This window comes from Manis pentadactyla, chromosome 2, assembly GCF_030020395.1.
Source record: "Manis pentadactyla isolate mManPen7 chromosome 2, mManPen7.hap1, whole genome shotgun sequence".
NCBI classification, from domain to species: Eukaryota; Metazoa; Chordata; class Mammalia; order Pholidota; family Manidae; genus Manis; species Manis pentadactyla.
In genome coordinates this window covers 3,238,877-3,260,598 of record NC_080020.1, presented here as the reverse complement: position 1 = coordinate 3,260,598, position 21,722 = coordinate 3,238,877, and the positions used below count along the sequence as shown (strand labels likewise).

Genomic DNA, 21,722 nt, shown 5'->3' with positions numbered 1-21,722 from the left:
GACAGCGCCCCCGACGGCCAGTCCGGGCCACGACCCAGGGCCCGCGCCGGCCCAGCGCCCCCGCGCGGCGAGGCGAAGAACAAGAAGTTCTTGCGAGGCGCTCGGCCCCTAGAGGCAGGCGTCGGATTCTCGGGGCCGCCAGAATATCAACTAAAATCAGGGTGCCCACTTAATTTGCATTTCAGATAAACAACGAATCGACTTCTAACAGCCTTATTAAATACACTTCACATGCCACACAACCCGCCCATTTTAATGCTTTTGGTGTATTTTTAAAAACATCTGCCATTTAGCCATGTTAAGCGGAGAATACAGCGCCATTAATTACATTGTTTTCTGCAACCGTAACTATTCCAAAGTTTCCCCCGGCCCCGCAGCCCTTGGTAACAGGTACTAACAGGCACTATTTGGGGGCATCTTCATAGTTAAAATTCACTGTTTATGGGGCGTTCAGATTTAATTGCATGCGCTGTACTGTGGCGGGAAACCTAGGGGCAAGGAGGCGGCCCTGGGCCCCGACCCAGCTCCAGGCACTTGCGGGCGCGGGAGCGAGCGCGGCGGGCTGGCCCTCCCGGCCGCTGGGGCGGTGAGCCCGGCCCCCGGGGGAGGGCAGCCCAGGGCGGAGGCGGGGAGGGGCCACAGCGACGCCAGGCCGGGGCCGCCCGCGCAGGGTTCGGCTCCCCGCCGGGAGTCCAGATTCCTCTGGAGCTCTACCTGCGGGCAGTTCGCAGCGCCAGGAGCTCATCACCCCCCCTAACGGCAGATTCGTCAAAAACGAGGAGGACTAGCAGAGCTCCCGGGCCGCCGGGTTTGGGCGGGCTCAACCAAGGCGGTAGGGAAGCAGCCTCGCCCTCCCGCCCGGAGCGCCTCCGGCCGCGGAAGCAACGGCCGCGCCCGTGTCGAAAGTGTGGACGCGGAGCCGACGCTCGGGGCGGAGGCGCGGCTCGCCCGGGTGTCGCCGCGGCGCATGCGCGCGGGCGCGAAGATGGCGGCCGGGTTCAAGTGAGTGCGGGCGGCCGGCGGGCGCGGTTTAGTGCTCGGGCGTGTGGCGGCTTCCTCCAGCCCTTCGCTGGGGTTTTCGCGCCCGAGGCAGCCGCACCGGGCCGCCACTTTCCCCGCCGCGCGGGAGACGGGCCGGAGGAGCTGGCGGGGCGCGAGGGAGGGAAGGGGGCGCCCGCGGCGAGGCCGTCGGGCTCGGACCCTGCCGCGCGGCCCCGGGGCTGCTCCGCGTCCCGACGGCACCTGCCGCCTGGGACCCCCGCCCCCCGTGTCTCTCCCGAGGAATCACGCCTTGCCCGGAGGGTGCTGCTTACGCCTTTCGGCGCCCCTCTGGGGACGCCTGCAGATGTTACTTCTCGGAACCACACTTCCTTTAAACGGGTAGAATAGGACGCCGAAGGAGAGCGGTTCCGTTGGCAGCGATCTCTTTGCACGAACTCCGACCTCTTGGTGCGGTGGTAGATACATCCGCTGATATGTATGCGCTGCTTTTAGAATTAACTTTAAGATCTAGAGTGCCTAGCAAGTAACTTAGGGAATTTCAAAGTAAACGATGAGCCTGCACATGCCCTTGACCGCTATAAAGCAAAAATGAAAACGTTTAATCTCTGGTTGTTGAAGAAGTCTCCGGTACTGCTGATATGGTTTATTGCCTACAGTCGTAATTGAAGAATGCCAAATTTTAGTTACAAAATAGTAAAAATAAAAACGCAATTTTTTTCAGTGCTCCGTAAGAATCGTTGCTTCAGAGCGAGAGTGACATTATTCTTTCAATGCCTAGATTAATCCTCTTTGAAAGATGCCCTAAGGCTTTGGGCTCCGACCTGTAATTGTTTTAAGGCGGAGCCGAGGACAGCTGGTTGCGTTGGATTGTCTATTTTTTGTAATTATATATGGTAGCCTAAACACTAGCATTCATGAACGAAACTTAGTTACAAATTGTGGAGGTTTATGTTGCATCACCGAACACTCCTAAGGTCTTTACCAGTTTCTGGATTTATGTTAAGATTCACTAATCTATCATGTATATTTAACGTTTCAGAACTGTGGAACCTCTGGAGTATTACAGGAGATTTTTGGTAAGTAATGTTACGCCTTCTGATAACAGTATCATACGCTTCTCTTAAAGACAGTTTTCATATATACAAATATAAAATTATTGCATTGTGCATTTGAAACATACATGCCATACCTCAGTTTAAAAGAGATAATTATCAAAGTTATTCAAATTATTAATTCATTTGAATTAACAGCTTTAATGTTTTCTCTGGTGTGTGTAAAATGTACATGTGGATAAAATCTACTTTCATATAAATATATTTATTTAGAAAGAGAACTGCCGTCCTGATGGAAGAGAACTTGGTGAATTCAGAACCACAACCGTCAACATAGGTGAGGATATTTTTAGTTCTAAAATAGAAATGAAATTGCTCGTTTTGAAAATAGAATTTTTTTTTTTTAATACTAGGGGACTCAAGGCATAACCAGCTCAAGAGTGGTGCTGAGAGGGCACCTCTCGTATTTATTAGTCACCCAGATACATCCAAGGACAGTTGGTGATCTCATGCATACAACCATTGGCTCGTTGTGATCTCAGTGCACAACTCCCTCTGCAACGTTCCCCAGCACAACACAGTAGGGGAGATAACTACGCTGTGGGAACTGGCCTTGGTGAAGACACAACATCCATTTAAGGAACACATCACATTCCTCAAGGCACACATAACTGATTAATAGAGAAGAACAGTTGAGTCATGAAGTTTTGAGCCCACAACCATCTTCTCAATTGAAATGTTCATTTAAAATTTTAAAATATTTTTATCCCTGCCTTTCTTCAAAACTTTCAAGACATGGTTTTTTTGTAAATCTTAAATTTACCAAACCTTCTTGCAGATGTAGAATTTTCCAGTTTTACCTGTATTACATTCCCAAGTTTAAACCTCTGAGTCATTTAAATAGTATTTTAGCCAAATTCTACTGTGTCTTGAGAGTCTCATAATTTTGTTTGAAATGATTCTAATCTGTACAACAGTCCTGTGACTGAATGGAAATGATAAACTCAAAGGCTGGTGAATAATTCTTAGTAACTTTTAATAGTTGTGCCATTTCAAAGACTTGAACTAGGAATAGATTTTCATGAGCACCTGAGATACGTAGCAACATAAAACCATACCTAAGAAGTGGTCTTTACTTTTCATGGATGCTTTCATTGTTTTTTCAGGTTCAGTCAGCACTGCTGATGGCTCTGCTTTGGTAAAGCTGGGAAATACTACAGTGATTTGTGGGATTAAAGCGGTAGGTTCCATGTCTTTCTGAGACTTGAATTATCAAATCAGTTTCGTATACTTGCTGTATTGTCATATGCACATAGAATGCTGCTGCTAGACAGTCAGATGTCAGTTTTTTAATATTTTCATTTCCCAAGAGCTTTCACCTGAGTATTAGATAATAGGACCCAAGTTTAATGACTTAATTATAATTATGAACATTTGGTCACATGTACTAAATAAAATGAAACAATTTTTTAGTCTTACCATGTTTAATTTTTAAAGAATTTGGCTGTTACTTGAGAAATTAGAGTTTTTGGTGACATCCTTTTATTTAGTGATAGCATTTAATTTGTGTAAACGTGTGGAAAGTTGATTGTTTGAGAAAAGCTTGAGGGAATAGTCACCATCATTTACTGAGAACCTATGTTCCAGACACCCTATATTAAGCATTCAATAGAATTGTCTTGTTTAGTCATTTGAGGTACAACTTTTCTTTCCTGTCTTACATGAGGTTCAGTAAATTGTCCAGGAACATAAGGACTATAAGTAGAACTTGGACAGAACTGATGACTCCAGAGCCCCTGTTTTTTTTCCCTACCCTGCACTGTGAGTTACGTTCAGATTCTTCCTTGGGGAAGTGAGATCTAACAATATATTTCAGCACTTACTCCTTGCTATGTTTTATGCAAAGGGACCCTCATTAACAGTCCCTAAAAGTAGGCCCTGTTAACTCCCCATTTTACAGATGAGGAAGTTGAATGGTAAGAGGTTAAATAACTTGCTGGGAGTCTCTTCAGCTAAAAAGTGTGGGCCTGTGTCTTGCCAATGGGTTTCAGCCCTGGGCAAGTTCACCGTGGATTGAGACCGAGGAATGACAAGTGGAACGTTCTTGGGGTGAAAGGGTTTATTACCGGTCTTGTTCTCCCAGCGATAGGTCAAGCACTAGAATTACATGTGCATCTAGCAGTCTGCAAGTCTGTGATGCTCCCTGTCTCTGCTTCCGCCCAGAGCCCTGGGCAGAGCTCTTTATACACTGACTCAGTCAGTACTAGTTACTGCCTATGGGTGTGGAAGCAGTAGCCTGGCAGCAGGCCGGTTACATCATCAAGCAGTTTAGGTTCGGGTGAGGATCCTGGCCATTGGAATCTTCTCTTTCTCCATAGCCTGACATTTAACCTGGTCAGTGATTCCAGAGTTTTCACTCTTGACCACGATACCATCAACTCCTGAATCTGGCTGTGTATCACGTGGGGTTTGAATTCAGCTTCTCGGCTACTGAATGAGTGGATGAGAGGGTGAGGCAGAAATCCAACTATTTTTTAGAAGAGCCCTAGGGTAATTTTGGGTAGCACTATAGTCGCCTGTGCTGTACTGGCCTCTTACCTTGCCAGTGTGAGGATTGGCACCTGTGTCCACAGAGTCCAGCACGACTTGCCAAGCATGATAGATGTGCATGATGAACTTGACTAGCTAAGGTGGTCTGAGAGCCTTCTGGAACTGACTGCTGAGCCGTCTTCACAGCTTTTTTAGCTGCTTTCATAGAAAACATTTGTTTGCTTCTATAGGAATTTGCAGCGCCACCAGCAGATGCTCCTGATAAAGGATATGTTGGTAAGTTTTTTTTTTATTTTAATACAAATACTTTTAACATATTTAACTCTAATATTGTAGTTAACTCCTTGTAAATGAGTTGAATTATTCATGATTCATAAATATACAGGAATACAGTAGACATTCCTAAGTTTTCTGTTAGAACATCATGGCAAGTTAATTTCTTAAATTTCTGTAACAAACTTGATCAGTTTTTGTTTATACAGTCAGATGTCATAAACCAAGAAAACTGAATCCCTTTAGCAAAAGGACTGCAATTACAAACTTTCCTGTTTCCATTTTTTTCATTTATACCAACATGTGAATTTTTTCTTGATTTGGACCATGTTGTGACAGGAACCAACATTTTAAAAACGCAGAACTGGGTATGAATAGCAGGGTTACCTTATGTTAGAGAATGAAGTATTCTTAAAAAAATCTAGGAAACTTGGGAAGGATTTAGAATTGATGCTTTAGATTTTTTTGCGGGGTGGGTGTATTGTATGTGTGGGAGAAGAAAAGGTAAATTTTACCTTTTCCTAAGTATAAGAGTCTTACAAAGACCAGGAATATAATCGATGTGTCACAGTGCTTTCCTCTTGGAAAAGTGTATCCATGGCTACAGTACGGCCTCTGCAGTGGATGGTGGGTACTCCTGTAAACCAGAGGTGAAGCTTAGTTTATAGCTGGAGAGTATTTCTTTCAGTTCCTAATGTGGATCTACCACCTCTGTGTTCATCGAGATTCCGCTCTGGACCTCCTGGAGAAGAGGCCCAGGTGGCCAGTCAGTTCATTGCAGATGTCATTGACAAGTAAGATCACGATGACATTCGACCATCATTTTCAGACACTTTTTGACCTCCCATTTACTGTGTTCTTTGTCATTAAATCAAGTTCACAGGTAATTCAGAAAGAAGATTTATGCATTTCTCCAGGAAAGGTAAGAGGAATAAATCGAAGCTATGAGCTTTTAATTCTGAAGTGTTATTTTGTGGGGAGAAGTGAGCAGGGAAATTTAAAAAATAAACCACCGTAATCTTTTAGTATAGATGTCTTGTTTTTTTAGATGGAGTTCATTAAAAAATATAAGTAAAAAATTCAGTCTTACTCTTATCTAAACTATGTAGTTGTCAAAAACAACCAATTTTAAACTAATTTATTGCCTGACTGGGAGCTACCTTTTAAGCTGAGGTAATTTTTCTCCCCCTTAACTATTACAATAATGGAAGTCAGTTTTTATTCCTTATAGCAGATGATCTCATCAGCTAACTTGTAGGTGAATCCATACCGTAAATGTCAAAAGGTTGTTTGAAGACTTAAGTTGACTAGAACCTGGAAGTTTTTTCTACTTTGATTATATACTGATTAGCATAAAAACCCAGACATTTTGTGTGTTAAGGTTTCTGTGCAAAAGCAAATTGTTTCATTTGGGACTGTCAAAGGCATCATCCTCATTGGATAATTTAGCAGTTAGGGTGGAAGTTCGACTACACCTGTAGTCGGCTTGTGAGAGGGAGATGTTCGTCGCTGGTGAGCTTGATGGCCTTTGCAGCCCCATCTACTTGTTTGTTTTTTACTTTATAAAGATCTTTTTTTAAGTTTTAGAGCCTTGAAGTTATCTTGCTTGTCTAACCAAAGGTTCTGTGGTTCATAAGTTGAAACAAATACCATATTCCACCCAAGACAAGAAGGCTCTGACTTACTGATCTGTGTGAACTCGGTTGCAGCTTGCGTGGGTTCTGTACTGTGATCTCATTTGCCTCGACTATGACGGAAACATTCTGGATGCTTGTACATTTGCTTTATTAGCAGCTTTAAAAAATGGTAAGCAACCTTAATAAAGGGCAATATTCCTATTATGTGTCAGAATGTTCTGTTAAACTTTCTCAACAAACTTTTTAAAGGGTTTGGTTAAGATTTAGCTGTCATGTGTTTCTGCATTAAAGAAAAACAGTATTTGTAGCCATTCTATTTACCGTAATTGTTCTAAGATAATTTCTAAAAAAAAAAGCACTGTGGGACAAGTTAAAGGGAACAATGAATTAGAAAACAGCCGTATTTGCTATTTCTATTAAAGTGAGACTTAGTTTACCTATTTGCCTATTTCTAGTACAGTTGCCTGAAGTTACCATAAATGAAGAAACTGCTTTAGCAGAAGTTAACTTAAAGAAGAAAAGTTATTTAAATATTAGAAGTCACCCGGTTGCAACTTCCTTTGCTGTGTTTGATGAGTAAGTTAATCAGACTCTAATCAAAAATTCTGTTTAAGGTAATGGTTTGTTAAATCAGTTTGCTGGCTTTTCCGCACTGCCTCAGGTGTCCGTCGTTTGCCGCGGACAGCTCAGTTTATGCGTGTTGTCCCTCCAGTTATTAGCTAACCCTTTGCACTTTGAAAAGCATCTTGATTCGACCTCCTTGCTTTGCTTATTCCTGTGTAATATTTTCAGTTACTTCATAAAAGATTTACCTCGGGCTCTCTTCAGTATTTGCAAAGGGTTTTGACATATTCATAAACTGAGGGCCAAGATTCTTCCAAGTAGTAGAATTTTTAGGTTGCTATTAACTCTTTTGATTTCATAAGTTCCATTATATAGTTCTTGTATTAACATGAGACCCTAAGCCAAAACGCAGGTAGTAAGTTTAATATTCCTCTAAAATGAAATTTGTCCCATGGATTGATTCACTTCTTAAATCTTTCTGTTGCTGACAGCACTCTGCTTATCGTCGACCCTACTGGCGAGGAGGAACACCTGGCAACTGGAACCCTAACGGTCGTGATGGACGAGGGAGGCAAGCTGTGCTGTCTTCACAAACCAGGCATGTCCTTCCCACGTTAGTCCCAGACATGTAGATGAAAACTCACTGTGAGCTGCTTCACATGAGGGAGGGCCAAATAGACCGGGGTGTTTTATTGGTAACCTAATTACTACAAGTTTGCCCCAGTTTTGTTCTCTCAGATTCTTTACATTTCTGTATTGTGTACCAGTGGTCTCGTTAGAACATCAACAGCCAGTCTGGGACCATACCACTGGTTTATCCTATTCAACTTTTTTGTTTTGTAACTTGACATGACGTTCATCTCACAAGTAAAATAACAAATACTAAGATTGTTGGCACAATAATTTTTCAGGTGGAAGTGGGCTGAGTGGAGGTAAACTTCAGGACTGTATGAGCCGAGCAGTTACAAGACACAAAGAAGTAAAAAAACTGATGGATGAAGTAATTAAGAGTATGAAACCCAAATAAACCACCACATTTTCAAAACAGACTTGTAAAAACTGTATTTGTTACACTGTGCACAAACATTTTATACTAAATAAATATCAAACTACGTTCTTCTGAAAGATGTTTCTAGTATTTCTTAGGTCACTTCCATTTGTATTATGTACAGTGAAACCATTTTTAAAAAGCAACGACTTAGGCAAACCAACCCTAATGGTTCATTAAACCATTCTCGTTTTTATTTAAAAATCATAGGGTTGTGCTTTTGTATAAAGTTTGTACATCTAGCAATGTAAAATACTGATGCATTAAAAAAAAACAAAAATGAAGTAGAAACTCAGAATCCTTTTGATTCAGTGCTCTTATGAAAAGAAAAAAAAATAACGCAAGACTCAGAATTTCGGAGTGGTTGGTGTGCCTCTCTTCATTTTACTTTTTGACCGGCTGCCTGTGTGCCGCCGCCGCCGTAGCCGAGCTGTTTGCGCTGCTGCCATAGCCATTTGATGCTGCAAGAATCGCAACTGCTGCAAAAGGGAGGGGGGAAACTCGGGTTAGATGTGGGCAGTGCGGAGGGGCTTTTCCTGAGTGACGGAAACACCACGCCGAAAGGGAGGCGGCACCAAGGTAACGAGGGGACTGTCCACGCAGCGCACCAGCAGCACCAGTGGCACCGCCTGCCGAGGGCTTAAAATGGTTCCTGGTGAACGTGCGGAGTGTGTGCTACTCTGCCCTGCTAGTCTGTACTGCAGTAGCTCAGCAACTTCAGTCCCCATCTTGTACGATGGTTTATAACAGTGTAAAACCGCCCTGCCTATTAGCGGTAGTCAGTATAATATGCTGGCTTCCTAAAGTAATGGAATGAATGGAATGACCTTTTTTTCTAAAACAGGTATGACATTTACTAATAGGAACGCTGTATACTTGCCTTTTTCTGCAGTGCAATATTAGGAAGGTAACTACTGGCACAATGTCTCTGTTTCAAAATATACTGGAAAGTACACAAATGTAAGTCAACGTGCCACCAGCACATCACGGAAGATTTTAAATTAGGAAAAGTACGGCTTAGATGTACAAAATATGTTCAGTGCTCCAAGCTGACTGGCTAAAATGTCAGGCTTTTAAGTAAAATTTACCAATTACTTTATAGTCTTGCAAGACAGCAAAATAAAAGTATGTGGAAGTACTTCTGGAGCAGAGTATCTCTGCAGTGTAACAGTGAAGTTGCTGGATTACTTGGATCTGTTGATGCTGCTGTTGGAAGGCAGAGGAGAGCTGGAATCTCTGCTGAGGAAGGCTTTGCTCAGGTCTGTTCTCGGCAGAGCCAAGCTGAGACAACACTACAGAGAGGAGAAGGGGAAAGCAGGCCAGTCATGAAGTTGGAAGACTACCAGGGTTAGAAAGGACAACACGGAAAATGAAACAGAGGAGCTTTCAGTGTGATTATAAAGTATCCAGTCACAGACGTTTCAGAGTAAGTTTAGTTGTACCATTATTAGAGAAGCCCCTGGGCACCAGAGCACCAAATGAAACCCCTCCCTTCTCTTGCAGCTCAATGCAATTTGATGCTGGTGCTATTGTGCCGAGGAGGCTTTCTTGGAAAATGTAAAACACAGTACTTGTTTTAAAGTAAAACCCATCAAGTAGGAAGACCAGCTGAGAAGAAATCCAGTCTACCAGAACAGATGTTGCAATGAGTATGAGACAACTCTGTTAGCAACAAAGGTGAACAGAGACTGTGCACTGTGCCTTTTGGAACTGAGTGGGACCACAGTAATCAGTTCAACCCTCTCACTGCACAGATGAGGAAATTTTAGGCCTAGATGGTTTAAGTGAATCAAAAGTAATTAATGGCAGGTCTGGAGCTAGGAATATTCTTAAGGTTTTTTCAGCCTAGAGTTTGTTTCACTAAATTATACTCTTGCTACTTAGGAAATTTGCTATTTGTGTGGTAAAGGTTTATAATCCTAAATCTCCATTTGAAAATTAACCAGCTCTAAAATAGTATTGGAGCTAAACTTTAAAGGCAGTCTTTGCTTATTCTAAATTCAGACCCTGGGAGTTGGGTAGGCCTCTCAGCATCGCAGTAATAAGCCCCGTGGTAATTCCAGCGTTGACAATACATTTAACTCATCAATCCTCAAACCCTACCGCAGCTTGCTTGTACATGCGGCTTACTGGTTTTAATTAAGTGGAAAGTCACAATTACTATCTTCAATTAACAAGATAATCTTCACCGAAGGTAAATCTGGTTCACCATTTACTGCTATAAGTGGTGAGCCATCATTTAGTATAAGTTCAATTTTTTACAAATGATAAAAGTGGCTTACAGAAGTCATGCGACTGCCATTAAGTCTTACTTCGTGTAATTACAAACTACCAGAATGTGACAAAAGATCATGCAGTTTAGAAAAATGCAGTCTCAATAACCCAGGAACACTGAAAAGTTAACAGCTTTGGTAGCATCCTGGTAAGTTGGATAGTTGTATAAAATTTTGCCAACAAACTGTAACATGATGAAAACACAACTGCTGTTATATATTATGTAGGTCAAAGCACTTTTAATCATTAATGAAAAAAATTTCAGAGGGTTATCAATCAATAGCTCACACACAAAATATAACTATTTCTCCCATGTTAGTACTTGCAAGAAAAGGAAAATAATTAAAATCATGAGATCACAAATAGATTAGATGCTTTTAGTAAATCCAACATATGAAGTTCTGATGATACGAACCAGCTGCCTGCGACTGCATAAAACTTCCTACTCCAGCAAGGTTAATAACAGCAGCATGCTGAGCAGATAAAGCCTGTTCTTGACTGGTTGGACCTTGTTCAGAACCCTGAATAAAAAAAAAATACATGACTTGTACAAAATCAACTTTGAATTTGTGAAAAGAAATGAGTATTTTTTCCTTACAAGCAGAAGTACCAGCATTCGGTGTGATCGCATACAAAGACTACCGCAAGGAAAATGCGTCAACGACATTCGGAATTAGCCAGAATTAATTTATGGGATTTTGAAAGCAAGAAAATAAAACCGGATTTTTCAGAATTGATTCTGGGTCTGCATAAAACTTCCTACTCCAGCAAGGTTAGTAACAGCAGTATGGGGTTTCCTCAGAATATTAAAAACCCTACTCCTTGGTATTTATCGAGAAATGAAAGCAGAAGGAGCTATTGGTACCCTCAGGTTCAGAGCAGCTTAGTCACAAGAGCCAAACGATGGAAGCAACCCAAGTGTCCGTCAGCAGATGAGCAGATAAACAAGACGGAGCAGGTACGTACAGTGTAAATGTGCAGCTTGAAAAAGGCAGGAAATTCTGCCACATGTCACACCATGGATGAACTAAGTGAAAATAAGCCAGTCACAAAAAGACAAATACTCTACGACTTCACTCACACAAGACGCCTGGAGAGGTCAGACTCAGAGGGGAAAGCACGACAGGCTGCCTGGGACAGGCAGAGTTTAATGGGTGCAGTTGCGGTTTTTCAAGATGAAAGTTCTGGAGATCATTGCCTAACAATATGAGTGATACTTAATGCTACTACAGGACACACTTAAAAATGGTTAAGACGGCAAATTCCATGTTATGTGTATTTTACTACAATATTTAAAAAAGGATAAAAGTGCACAAGAATCTGTATCCAACTAAGTAATCCTTCATGTGTTAAGAGTAAGGAACAATAGTTTTGAATGTTTCCTTCCCAGGAAATCTAGACGAGGAGCTTTATCCAACCAAGACTGATTGGGGAATGTGGCAGAAACACTGGTGACTGACATACACTTGACATGAGCTCAAGAGAAACTGGGGGGGCAGGATCCAGGAATCATTATTTTTTAGTTTCCCAGATGATTTCAAAGTATAGCAAAGGTTCAGAGAAACTTGAGTCCCTCCTACTTTAATTTACTGAATTCTTCCTCAGTTTCACTCTGGTAATACACGTGTATCTGTTTGTCTATCTTCCCTCTGCACCGGCTTCATACTGAGGACATCTCTCTTCTAGTGGAGACAAAGTACCACAGACAGAGGGATGATGATTGAGTAGGAAATACATGGGATACAGGGGCAGGAAGATTTGGGTTTGAATCTCTGCTCTGCCATTCACTGTATGGCCAAGAGCAAGTCATTCACCTGAATCTATGTCGTACTATGCAAGACGGAAATGACGTCACCTACTGAGTACCGCTCCTCTGAGTCAGAGAGAGGCACCCGATAACTGATAGCTACTACTGTTAATGAAGAAAAGCAGGATAGGAAATGTTTGTTAAAAACAAACTAAATAAAAGCACTTGAAATATATAAGCAATGATTACAATTCTACACACAAAGCACAGAGAGGACCAGCCAGCCTACCTGCTCCCCGGGATGCTGAGGACCAGGCACTGAGGGCTGCTGAGGCTGTGGTGCAAACTGAGAGAGCTGCTGCTGCAGGGGGTTAAAGATAAGGGACCCACCTGGAAGCTAAAAAGAATTTAGACACAAATTATTGAATTAGCCAGTTTCACATTCTTTACATTTCTGTAGTCCACAGGTATTTTGGGAGCATTCAGTATGTGTTAGGGATTCTTCTGGGGGTTGAGGAAATGGGGAACAAAAAACAGAACAAAGGTCCTGCCCTTAAAAAAAAAAGTTTGAAAACAAGTTTTAAGTGCTATTACTTTGGGCTCTCAAATGTTAGAAATCTGAAATGTATATCCTTCCGCTTCAAGTTAAAAGTTACCTATCCAAATACACATACTGCTTTTATACATCGATACAAAACAGCATTTAATGCATTAGTAAGTGTAAACAAGAAGCCAGTGATAATCAGCAGTATGTATATTAAGAAAGTCATCTCCTCAAATTTTTCCTGGTTTTGCCAAAACCCAAAAATGCAGATTCTTATGTAATACAGTAAGGAATTCCAAAGTGGAAAAGAAAGTGCATTCATGTCCATATTGTTTGGAAACATGACTTGCTCCGTCATTCTGAATCTAAATTAAATTTTTAAAGAAGATGAAACAAAACTTTTAAAGCATTCAGAAAACTCTACATTAAAAATTAAAACTGTGCTTTCTATAAGTGTCAGGAAACCAATGGTTTTTCCACTTCATTCTATAGGGGTTTCAGTTAGCCGTCTCCTGATAACCAGTTTCAGTTGCCTGTGGTCCCCTGGTGGTCGTTCTCCTGCCACAGCAGCCTAACAGTACATCACAATGTCTAGGTCATCTGCCTCACTTCCTCACGTGACACAGACACGTTCTCATCTCTCATCACCTCAAAGGGTGAGTGCAGCACAATGAGGTATTTTCAGAGAGACCACATTAATGTAACTTTTATTAACAGGACATTGTTAGAATTGTTTTATTTTATAATTGCTGTTAATATCTTAACTGTGCCTAATTTACAAATTAAACTTCATCATAGGTATGTATACACAGGTAAAAAAACCATGATATTTTCTGTGGTTTAAGGCATCCACTGGGGTTCCTGGCATATATCCCCTGCAGGTAAATGGGAACTGCTGGATAAGCACTTTGAAATTCTTAAGAGAAAGTCTAAGCAAATACCAACTGCAGAAGTCTTAGGCCTACATAGTCAAAATAAGTATCCTTGGGTCAAAAATCTCTATACCCTGCACAGCTCAAAAAATTTGGACACAGGTCAAATGCTCCTTCATCAAACAGATAAAAATGTAGTAAAATATAGTTTACAAGGTGGCCTCATTCCTTATTATTAGTGCTATGAAGGAATTCCCCTCCTTTTAACACTGAGACTGATCCCTGAAAGAAATCCCAACAGAAAGGTTGGAGAAAGCCAAAAAGCTGGCTAAGTAAACCAATGTGATCTATGGTTTGTCCATATTACAAGTAGATAGTGCTGTGATTACATTCTGAGAATACTGACACTGTTTATATCCTGTATCTTTTTTTTGCATCTTATTTTTTAAGTTTTGACTCTAAATCTATTTTCCAATAATCCATAATTCTGCTATTTGTCTCCAGATTTTATTTATGTCTACCTTTCCTAAAAGTTCCCTGTAGATAATTCCATTTTCCAACCACTAGCTTAATACTGTACTCCATCCTTAAAAAGGCCTAGCATATAACATACAAAATATTTCGAGTTCACATGTATTGAATTCTCAATTTTCAATCTCTTTATATAATGACAATAGTTAACATGTATAAGGAAGGCCTCATTATTATACATAAACTGTAATCTGAACATTTGTTGAACGACTATGAGATGTCTGGCACTGTACTAAGAAATCAGATTCCCCTAGGAAAATAACACATCCGAATTTAAAGAATCTCTATTCAAGCCCAAATCGGGTGTAGGCAAATAATAACACACGTATGTTGGGAGAGGAAGTATTTTCTGTGTGTATCCACTGCAGCTACTGTGGGAAGCGCTCTCCCTGGCGGCTGTTTGTTCTCTCCATGGCAGGAGCTGACGCCTGACCGGGGGTGGGGGGTGCTGGGGTCCATGCAAACGGGCTACACTGTGCAGGATACAGGTTTCCTTCTCCTTGTCCGCTTCATCATGCAAAGGTCATGGCAATAACTACAGCCTTAGAACAGCCTAAACTCATTATTTCAAATGCTAGGATGTACAGATATACATGTTTAAGGAAATTCAAGTATAAAAACTTTACTCAAAAGCAGTGTTTCACATTTACCTGGAGTAGATTTAAGGGTCTGAGACTTGAAGAATTTTTTAAACCAAATGGAACACCTGTTAAATAAAACTCATAGTTAAAACAGGGAAGTAAAAGTTTATTACACTCAAAAATAGTTTATACATTGTGCATGTAAATACAATGCTTTACATACTGTCTGCACAAATGTGCTTATTTTCTATACTTTAAAAATATCTTAACAAAACAATTTTATCAGTGTTTATCAATATTGAGATCTTATTCAAAGATGTGGAACACCAGATATACATTATATCCTGTATTTCAGAAACTGACACTCCTTGATCCCTATTCTGCCTCCTGGCTGGAGGAAGGAACCTGGAAGTACAGACACCATGAATGAGCACAACGATCACTCCTGGGCAATGACAGTCCAGTTACTGGCACCTACTCAAATTCCTCAGTGCTAAATAGTAAACAATAACACTCCTGCCTCTGAGAACCAGTGTGGTCTGTGCTAGTTTTTCAAGTACAAATGTTAATGTTAATAATGGTAAATTAAAGAACATTATATTTTGTGTGTAAGAATCAAATTTGAAAGTCAGAAAACAATACTCTGCTAATTCTGAACTTATTCCCGCAAATTTGTGATGCAACATAGAGCATATGAAAAACCAGGAGCTGGCAAACTTCTTCAGTAAGCCTAGAGGCCACACATAGCCTCTGTCGTGTAATTCTTCCTCTTGATTGTCTTTTTGTTTTAAACAAATCTTTAAAAATATAAAATCATTTCCAGTTTGACAGTAGGCAGTAGTTTGCTGACCCTGGTCTTAAAGTCTGTGTATATTTTGCTCACTAACATATCAACTTGAGCACTAATTAAATATTTATCTAGTCCTCTAAGCAGATAATTGTAACAAAGGGGCAGAAAATTCACAGTGATGGTACCAAAAGTCTTACATAAGAAACCAAAAATAGCAAAATGAGACTAAAATGTTGTAATACTGATAATCCTTTCAGGAAAAATTTTCATGAAAAGAAATGACCGAACTCTCTTTAAAGGTGGACGACATCTGCATAATGCTTTACAGCTGCCCAAAGACACTTTTTTATCACTTTCTTATATTTATTTCTTTTAAGTACCAACGGAAGTGAGACCTATTTTTACTCCCATTTTAGCACAGATGAAACTGAGGCTAAGGAAGAAAAATTATGTAACTCCTTTCAGGCCCCCCAGTTAGCATCTGAAAACACATAAAACTGGCAGAGTTACATGTAAAGACAAACATCCTGAATTTCAACATTTGATTCCACTTCTGGGGCGTCTGACCTTAGGGGACACTTGTGCACACGAAAACAAGAACATCAGCTGGAGTCAGAAATCACAGCAATATGTTGACATGTTTAAATTACATTCCTTGGATTTAATTTCTCATCACTCACAAAGTTTTTGACCTATTTTGACTAAGTTTTCAGATTATGTCAAATTCGTTTTTCCTTTTTTTCAGCCATAAGAAAGTGGATTGTTCCAAGATATTATAATACCTTCTTTTAAAGAGTATTTAAAAAATATGCATGTTGTTTTCCAGTATATATGATAGTAACTACCACTCAAAATGATCTGTTACTGCTGCTGCTGATGGGAACAGCAAATATTTTTCAATGCTATGGTCTCAGGCCGTATAAGCAATTCACCTGTACTAACTCCTTTACTCTCACAACTATGAGGTAAGGTGCTACTGTCACCCCCATTTTATTTATGAGGAAAGTGGGGCACAAAGGTGACCTTCCCATGAGTACACTGTCCGCACGCTGCACATCCGTGACTCACACTCAAGCTGCCTGGGCTCCAGGGCCTGGGCGTCAGCGGCGCTGCCGCACGGCCTTTCTTGCACAATGTCTTCTAACTACGTGCGCTTTACTTGGAACAGGACTATGCTGACAATAAGCTTTCAAAGTCTATTCACTGTAATGTTTGGAAGGCAAAGATATAATTTGCTGACTTAACCAGATTACCAAGTTTCCTCACAGCTTATTTCTAGATGACTTTTAATTAAAATATGAGAACTTTAAAAGCTTTTGATATGCAAGACCTACGACACAATACTTCATAAAATAAGGATGTTGAAAGTCTTTACTCAGTGACATTTACATGCTCATGTACACGAATTCCTTGAGAAGTGACCCGCCGGCGTTCTGACCTGCTTGGGCAGCTGCCTGCACCGCGGCGGGCGGCGCGCTCGGGAGCAGACCGCCCGAGGGGAGGAGGCCGCTCAGGCTTATTCCTGCGGGAGCTGCGGCACCAGCGTGACAGCCCAGCACAGGGTTTGAGCCGCTCATCAGAGCTTGAGCCCCACTGTGGGAGAACAGGACAGACGTTACACCTGCCCGACAGGAGGCAAAGGCAGCCACACAGTAACTCCCCGGATTAAGAAGCAAACTGCCAAGTAAACGCAACTGAGCATTTCTGTCTCAGACACAACTTAGAGACTTGGATGCTTTTTAATGCTAGAAAGTGACGGGAAGGTTGGCTAAAATTAAGTACCATGTATTTAAGGTCTAAAATAGACTTTGGAGGAATAAGGCATTATCAAGGGATTAAAAGGCGGTGACACAATGGCTAGGAAAATCGACGCCACTGTCAAAGTGAGGCAGCGCCACAGAGCACTAAGAGCTCTAGCACGTGAGATGAAACGTGCTTGTGAGGCAGCGTCTCTCCCCACCTCCACTGTTTTTTCAGTTTCAGTCATAAGCAATTTTTTCTTAATTTCAAGTAAGAGTGCATTCAGATTGGTGAGAGCGGCTTTAAAAAAACTCCGAAACAGCAGCGACGCGGACTTACCACACAGAGCCCACCGCGCCGACGAGGTTTACTCCCGCGGAGTGTGCCGTGACCCGGGCGGCCGTGGTTCCTGCGGTCGTGGACGTTACCACGGTGGAGAGAGGAACGGGCGTTACAGGCATTGCCTGGCTCAGAGACCTTTGCTGCTGAGCAACTGCGTTAACAAGTGGGCTGAGGGGCGGAGCCTGAATCTTGGGGAGGAGGGGGGGCTGAAGGGGTAATAGGAGCGGAGCTCTGAGCACCAGGAGGGTGTGGGGTCGATGAAGGGGCTGGTGTAGCAGATGGCTTAGGAGTTCCAGATCCTGCTCACTGAGAAAAATAAAAATTGCTAGTTTGTTATAAATGGCCAGTCCTTTTAAAATAAGGTTAATGGAATCTTACTTAGCACTGATAATTTGTTCCAGTTTTTTTAAGCAGTTAACTGCAAGTGTTCATCTCTACACGATACACGAGTGTTGCTACACGCAATTACAATTAAGGATGCAGTATATCACCTAAAAATCCCATCAGAGATGCTATTACAGTAACAGTAAAAATACACATTTGTATTCTACCACAATACCCACTTAAAAGTTAGTTTCCTACATGCTACCTTTGGCCTAAAAGGTTTAAAAGGATTTCAAATTCATTTTTGTTATTTACGAGTTCACTAATTTAGGACTTCATTTAAAAATATTGCTTATTCTCTGTAACAGTCTGAGATGAACTTTAAACATATTCAATAAATTACATATGGTTAACAATATTTGGCACCTAAATATACATGTTTAATTCCTAACACATCAAGTGTATCCTGACAAATTTATGAAACACAGTAATAAAGCAAATATTTGATAGATAATACTGCATCTTTAACAGTAACTGTGTACTTCTGTTTAAATGTAGAATGTATAGAAAATCTGTTGTGAATGAAGTATGCACAGTTTATCAACTTTTAGAAAAAAATAAAAACAAAAAACAAAAACCAAAAAAATAAAACCAAAAGCTCTTGAGGTGTTTTCTTTTTTAGCTTTCATGTCCTGCAGAAAGAAAGGAAAGAAATGTGAATGTCCAGAAGCTGTCACTCAACCCTTACTTAAAGTAACAACTGTGTGCAGTAGATTAACATAATCTATACCCACGACATAAGAAGTGTGAATAAGACTTCCAGGAAATTTATAAATTTTTCTTTGTGCAAAACAAGAAGGCAGAAAAATTACACCTTTTGAGCTATCAAGATGAAGATGTTTATAGCTATGCGAAGACCACCCTACCACTGTGCAGTGTACTAAAACTTTCAGCACACATTAGTTCTGTATAAAAAAAAATCTAAAAAACTGGAATGCTTTTTTTTTTGCAAACTGTACCTAAGTATCTCATATATTTAGTAATTTGGAGAAATTTACCCAACCTAGTGCTAGAATTCTTGTATAATTCTTTTTGATGTTAAAAAAAAAGTATTCAGTAGTAAAACTTACATTTTAGTATCTTAAAAATAATGCTTTATGATCACCACCACATTTTAGTAAATGACAATTTATAAGAGTGTAGGAGTGTTTTTGGAAAACTGGCTTTCAGTTTTTCAGACCTTGAGACTAGCTGGCTTCGTACACATACAGCCATTGGGCTGCTCCAACAGCTCTTACGATACTTTTTTATCAGCTGCATAGTTTATATAAAATGTAGAATGACCTTATGGTACACTGGAATAAAAAATATTTTGGAATCTTTTTGCCACACTTAACTACCAGATCATTTTTTTAAGGAGATGTGTAGGTTGCAGGTCTTAAAGAAAGGTATACACAAGGTGCATACAGAGATACAGAGAAACAATACAATAAACACAGTACATACAATCAACGAGATCTGCCTGAAGCATCTCAAAATTTATACATCTGGGGTACACAATACATTCAGATTTCCCTAAGTCACTGGCCCAAAAGGCTGTCTTAAGAAACACTAATGCAAAAGCTTACAAAGGGCGAATGAAGAAACTTAGATCATCACTCACTCTGTGACGAGCTGGCGGGTGACAAGGCAGCTGCAGAAAGCAGGCTAACTTGGCTGAGATCCATAGAGGACTTTCGAGAAAGACTTGGTGGCTTGGAAGCAGGAGGAGGAGTTGGAGATTTAAGAAAACTGCTGGCCTGTTGTGGTGTAAAATAGCTACCTAGACGAATATGAAAGTCATTTTTCTTAGATTTACAATTTAAAAATTCTGTGAATTGCAAGTGATAAAAATATGAGAGAAGTGTTAAAAACATTATGATCTTATGTTTTTTATGCTAAATTACAGAAAACCAAGCCAAGTCATACCTGAGGAACTATTTCCTGAGCTTGAAGGAAGTTTGATGGGTGGCGGCCGGTGTTTTACTCCCTTCCCAAGCACGGAAGACTGAACTGACAGGGTCTCAGGTTGCTAAGAGACAGTGACATTAAGTATACTGGTTAAACCACAGACTCATAAATATACACCGCTCTAACTCCTACGCGAAAACACAGGATTTAAAACTCTGCAAAGTGCTCTTAGTGGTTACAGACTGTTACAGACGTTACAGGAGAATATAATTTCACATAAGGAGATCCATGGAATAAATCACAGTATTCATAAATGAAGGAAAGATTTATGAGTAAATGGGTGGGGAGAAAGAGTGAGGGAGATGGGCAGAGGAGTAAGACGAAGGCAAAGCCTCTACCCTTAAATCTTTTCCAGAAAATAATAACTGTTGAATCCAGGTGACTACTATACATTTGAAAATTTCCATTATAAGAAGTTAAATAAAAAAGTGAAGTTAAAAGTAAAAGCAAAACAAAATACCCCTATCCTTCAAAGGATAGTTCTTAACATTTCTCAGATTCCTTCAGAAACAAGCACAAAAAAGTAACACCACATAAAAAGGTTAGGCACAAAAAAGGCACTCAAACACACTTCCGCTTCCTTCCCCGGAGAGAGCTGACTCAAGCTGGCGGAGCCGCTGGAGCTGTGTGACATCCTGATGGGACATTTGGCCTCATTCTGGACCAATTCCTGGTACTGATTGACTACCCTGAAATATCATGGGGAAAACTGGTGAGGATTAGCTAATTTGGTTTAAACACAACTTTAGTATACAGGAAAAAAATAGTAACTGTTAATGAGAAAAAAGTTTCACCAAAATACAAAATTTAAAATTGGACAGATTATCTTTGTACCAGAAGTGCATTTTTCTAATCTTTACAATGAGAAGCTAATGCTCAAAACATTTTGCTAATTAGCAATCTAAAAATACACTTTCAGTATCTTTTCTCCAATACAGAAATTGCAGGGACTGTTTAATAAACAGCTAACGAAGTTGCTGACTGACTTTTACTTACATTCTGATGTAAGTACTGTTTAGAAATCATCTTCCTAGCTACCGTAGTTATGTCTAAGTTTTTCTTATTTAAAATAAAACTGTATTTTAATCAATATTTTTTAAATTGTAGTTTTCCTAATTCTATATAAAAAAATATAAGACATATAGCAATATTTAAGGTATAAGTAAAAACAGTTTTGGCCCCCAATGGCGCACTCTCTACCCTATAAAACTCAAGTTCTTAATATCCATCCAGATCAAAAACAAACATCCAAGTATTTTTTTTACCTCTCAGCATCAGTCTTTGATCCAATAATGAACCTAAAATGAGTAAGAAAGAAAGAAAAGATTAGAATAAGAGTTGTTTTAAGGAATCCTGGGATTACTTTTGAAGGCTTCCACATTTTAGTGACAGTAACTTTTTAAGTTGAGTTAAAATCTACTAAGACATCATGAAAAAGAAAAAGATTCATTTAAACTTATGAAGCAATGACCCAAGTTATGCATGCATTAGGAAATAATCCTGAGAATAATATGGTTGGTTTAACTTAAGACACTTATTTTGGCACATAATTTATGGATCAAAATAAAACCTGCAGTGAAAGTTACCATGTGATATACACCCTTGCAAGTGTCTTCCCTACAGCAAGATTCACTACCTACTGTGTGCAAGGCCTTTGGTCTTCCTCTCAGTTTAACCTTTGATTTTTGAAGCCATTATCAATGTCTACATAGCAGGATCTCAGAGTATGTTTTAGATAAGGAAGATAGTTTATTGCCAATTCAAATAAAATGTCTTTACCCTGTCTTTTTAAAGAGTTTGACATTTATATGATTTCTTAACAGATTAAAATAGTGAGTTTG

General features: G+C 40.2%; 3 protein-coding genes across 11 annotated transcripts in view; 1 reads left to right on the top strand and 2 right to left on the bottom strand.

Moving 5' to 3' along the window:
* ALG5 (ALG5 dolichyl-phosphate beta-glucosyltransferase) overlaps nucleotides 1-856 on the bottom strand; it is a 30,272-nt gene extending 29,416 nt beyond the window's left edge. Inside the window, exon 1 of the mRNA XM_036904955.2 lies at nucleotides 715-856. The gene's annotated coding sequence lies outside the window, so the exon portion shown is untranslated. The remainder of the gene's footprint in view (nucleotides 1-714) is intronic.
* Nucleotides 829-8,203, top strand: EXOSC8 (exosome component 8). Of its 2 annotated transcripts, XM_057489525.1 has the most exons (12): nucleotides 829-934; nucleotides 981-1,002; nucleotides 2,042-2,078; nucleotides 2,328-2,391; nucleotides 3,221-3,294; nucleotides 4,835-4,880; nucleotides 5,566-5,671; nucleotides 5,754-5,799; nucleotides 6,587-6,683; nucleotides 6,970-7,090; nucleotides 7,570-7,676; nucleotides 7,990-8,203. In XM_057489525.1, the coding sequence occupies exons 2-12, from the start codon at nucleotides 986-988 to the stop codon at nucleotides 8,103-8,105; spliced, it is 831 nt and encodes a 276-aa protein (XP_057345508.1). In that variant the 5' UTR covers nucleotides 829-934; nucleotides 981-985; the 3' UTR covers nucleotides 8,106-8,203. The 2 variants fall into 2 exon arrangements, with proteins under 2 accessions (XP_057345508.1, XP_036760851.1); XM_036904956.2 differs by having other exon boundaries at nucleotides 910-1,002.
* The window catches only part of SUPT20H (SPT20 homolog, SAGA complex component), a 29,853-nt gene continuing 16,256 nt past the window's right edge, over nucleotides 8,126-21,722 (bottom strand). For 6 of the 8 annotated variants that reach the window (XM_036904946.2, XM_057489504.1, XM_057489497.1 and 3 more), the window contains 11 exons: nucleotides 21,147-21,179; nucleotides 20,453-20,570; nucleotides 19,840-19,942; nucleotides 19,535-19,693; nucleotides 17,545-17,614; nucleotides 16,904-17,058; nucleotides 14,745-14,800; nucleotides 12,437-12,544; nucleotides 10,816-10,921; nucleotides 9,315-9,418; nucleotides 8,126-8,605 (listed from right to left, as the gene is read on the bottom strand). In XM_036904946.2, the coding sequence (XP_036760841.2) occupies nucleotides 8,474-8,605; nucleotides 9,315-9,418; nucleotides 10,816-10,921; nucleotides 12,437-12,544; nucleotides 14,745-14,800; nucleotides 16,904-17,058; nucleotides 17,545-17,614; nucleotides 19,535-19,693; nucleotides 19,840-19,942; nucleotides 20,453-20,570; nucleotides 21,147-21,179 (1,144 nt within the window). In that variant the 3' untranslated portion in view covers nucleotides 8,126-8,473. The remainder of the gene's footprint in view (nucleotides 8,606-9,314; nucleotides 9,419-10,815; nucleotides 10,922-12,436; nucleotides 12,545-14,744; nucleotides 14,801-16,903; nucleotides 17,059-17,544; nucleotides 17,615-19,534; nucleotides 19,694-19,839; nucleotides 19,943-20,452; nucleotides 20,571-21,146; nucleotides 21,180-21,722) is intronic. The other 2 variants (XM_057489509.1, XM_057489511.1) reach the window with 1 other exon arrangement.

Excerpts from the sequence above, each read along its gene's own strand:
- EXOSC8 (XM_036904956.2), top strand. The coding sequence starts at position 968 with ATGCGCGCGGGCGCGAAGATGGCGGCCGGGTTCAA. Across the intron at positions 2,079-2,327 it reads AGTATTACAGGAGATTTTTG|AAAGAGAACTGCCGTCCTGA; the intron begins GTAAGTAATGTT and ends ATATTTATTTAG. Across the intron at positions 3,295-4,834 it reads TGATTTGTGGGATTAAAGCG|GAATTTGCAGCGCCACCAGC; the intron begins GTAGGTTCCATG and ends TTGCTTCTATAG.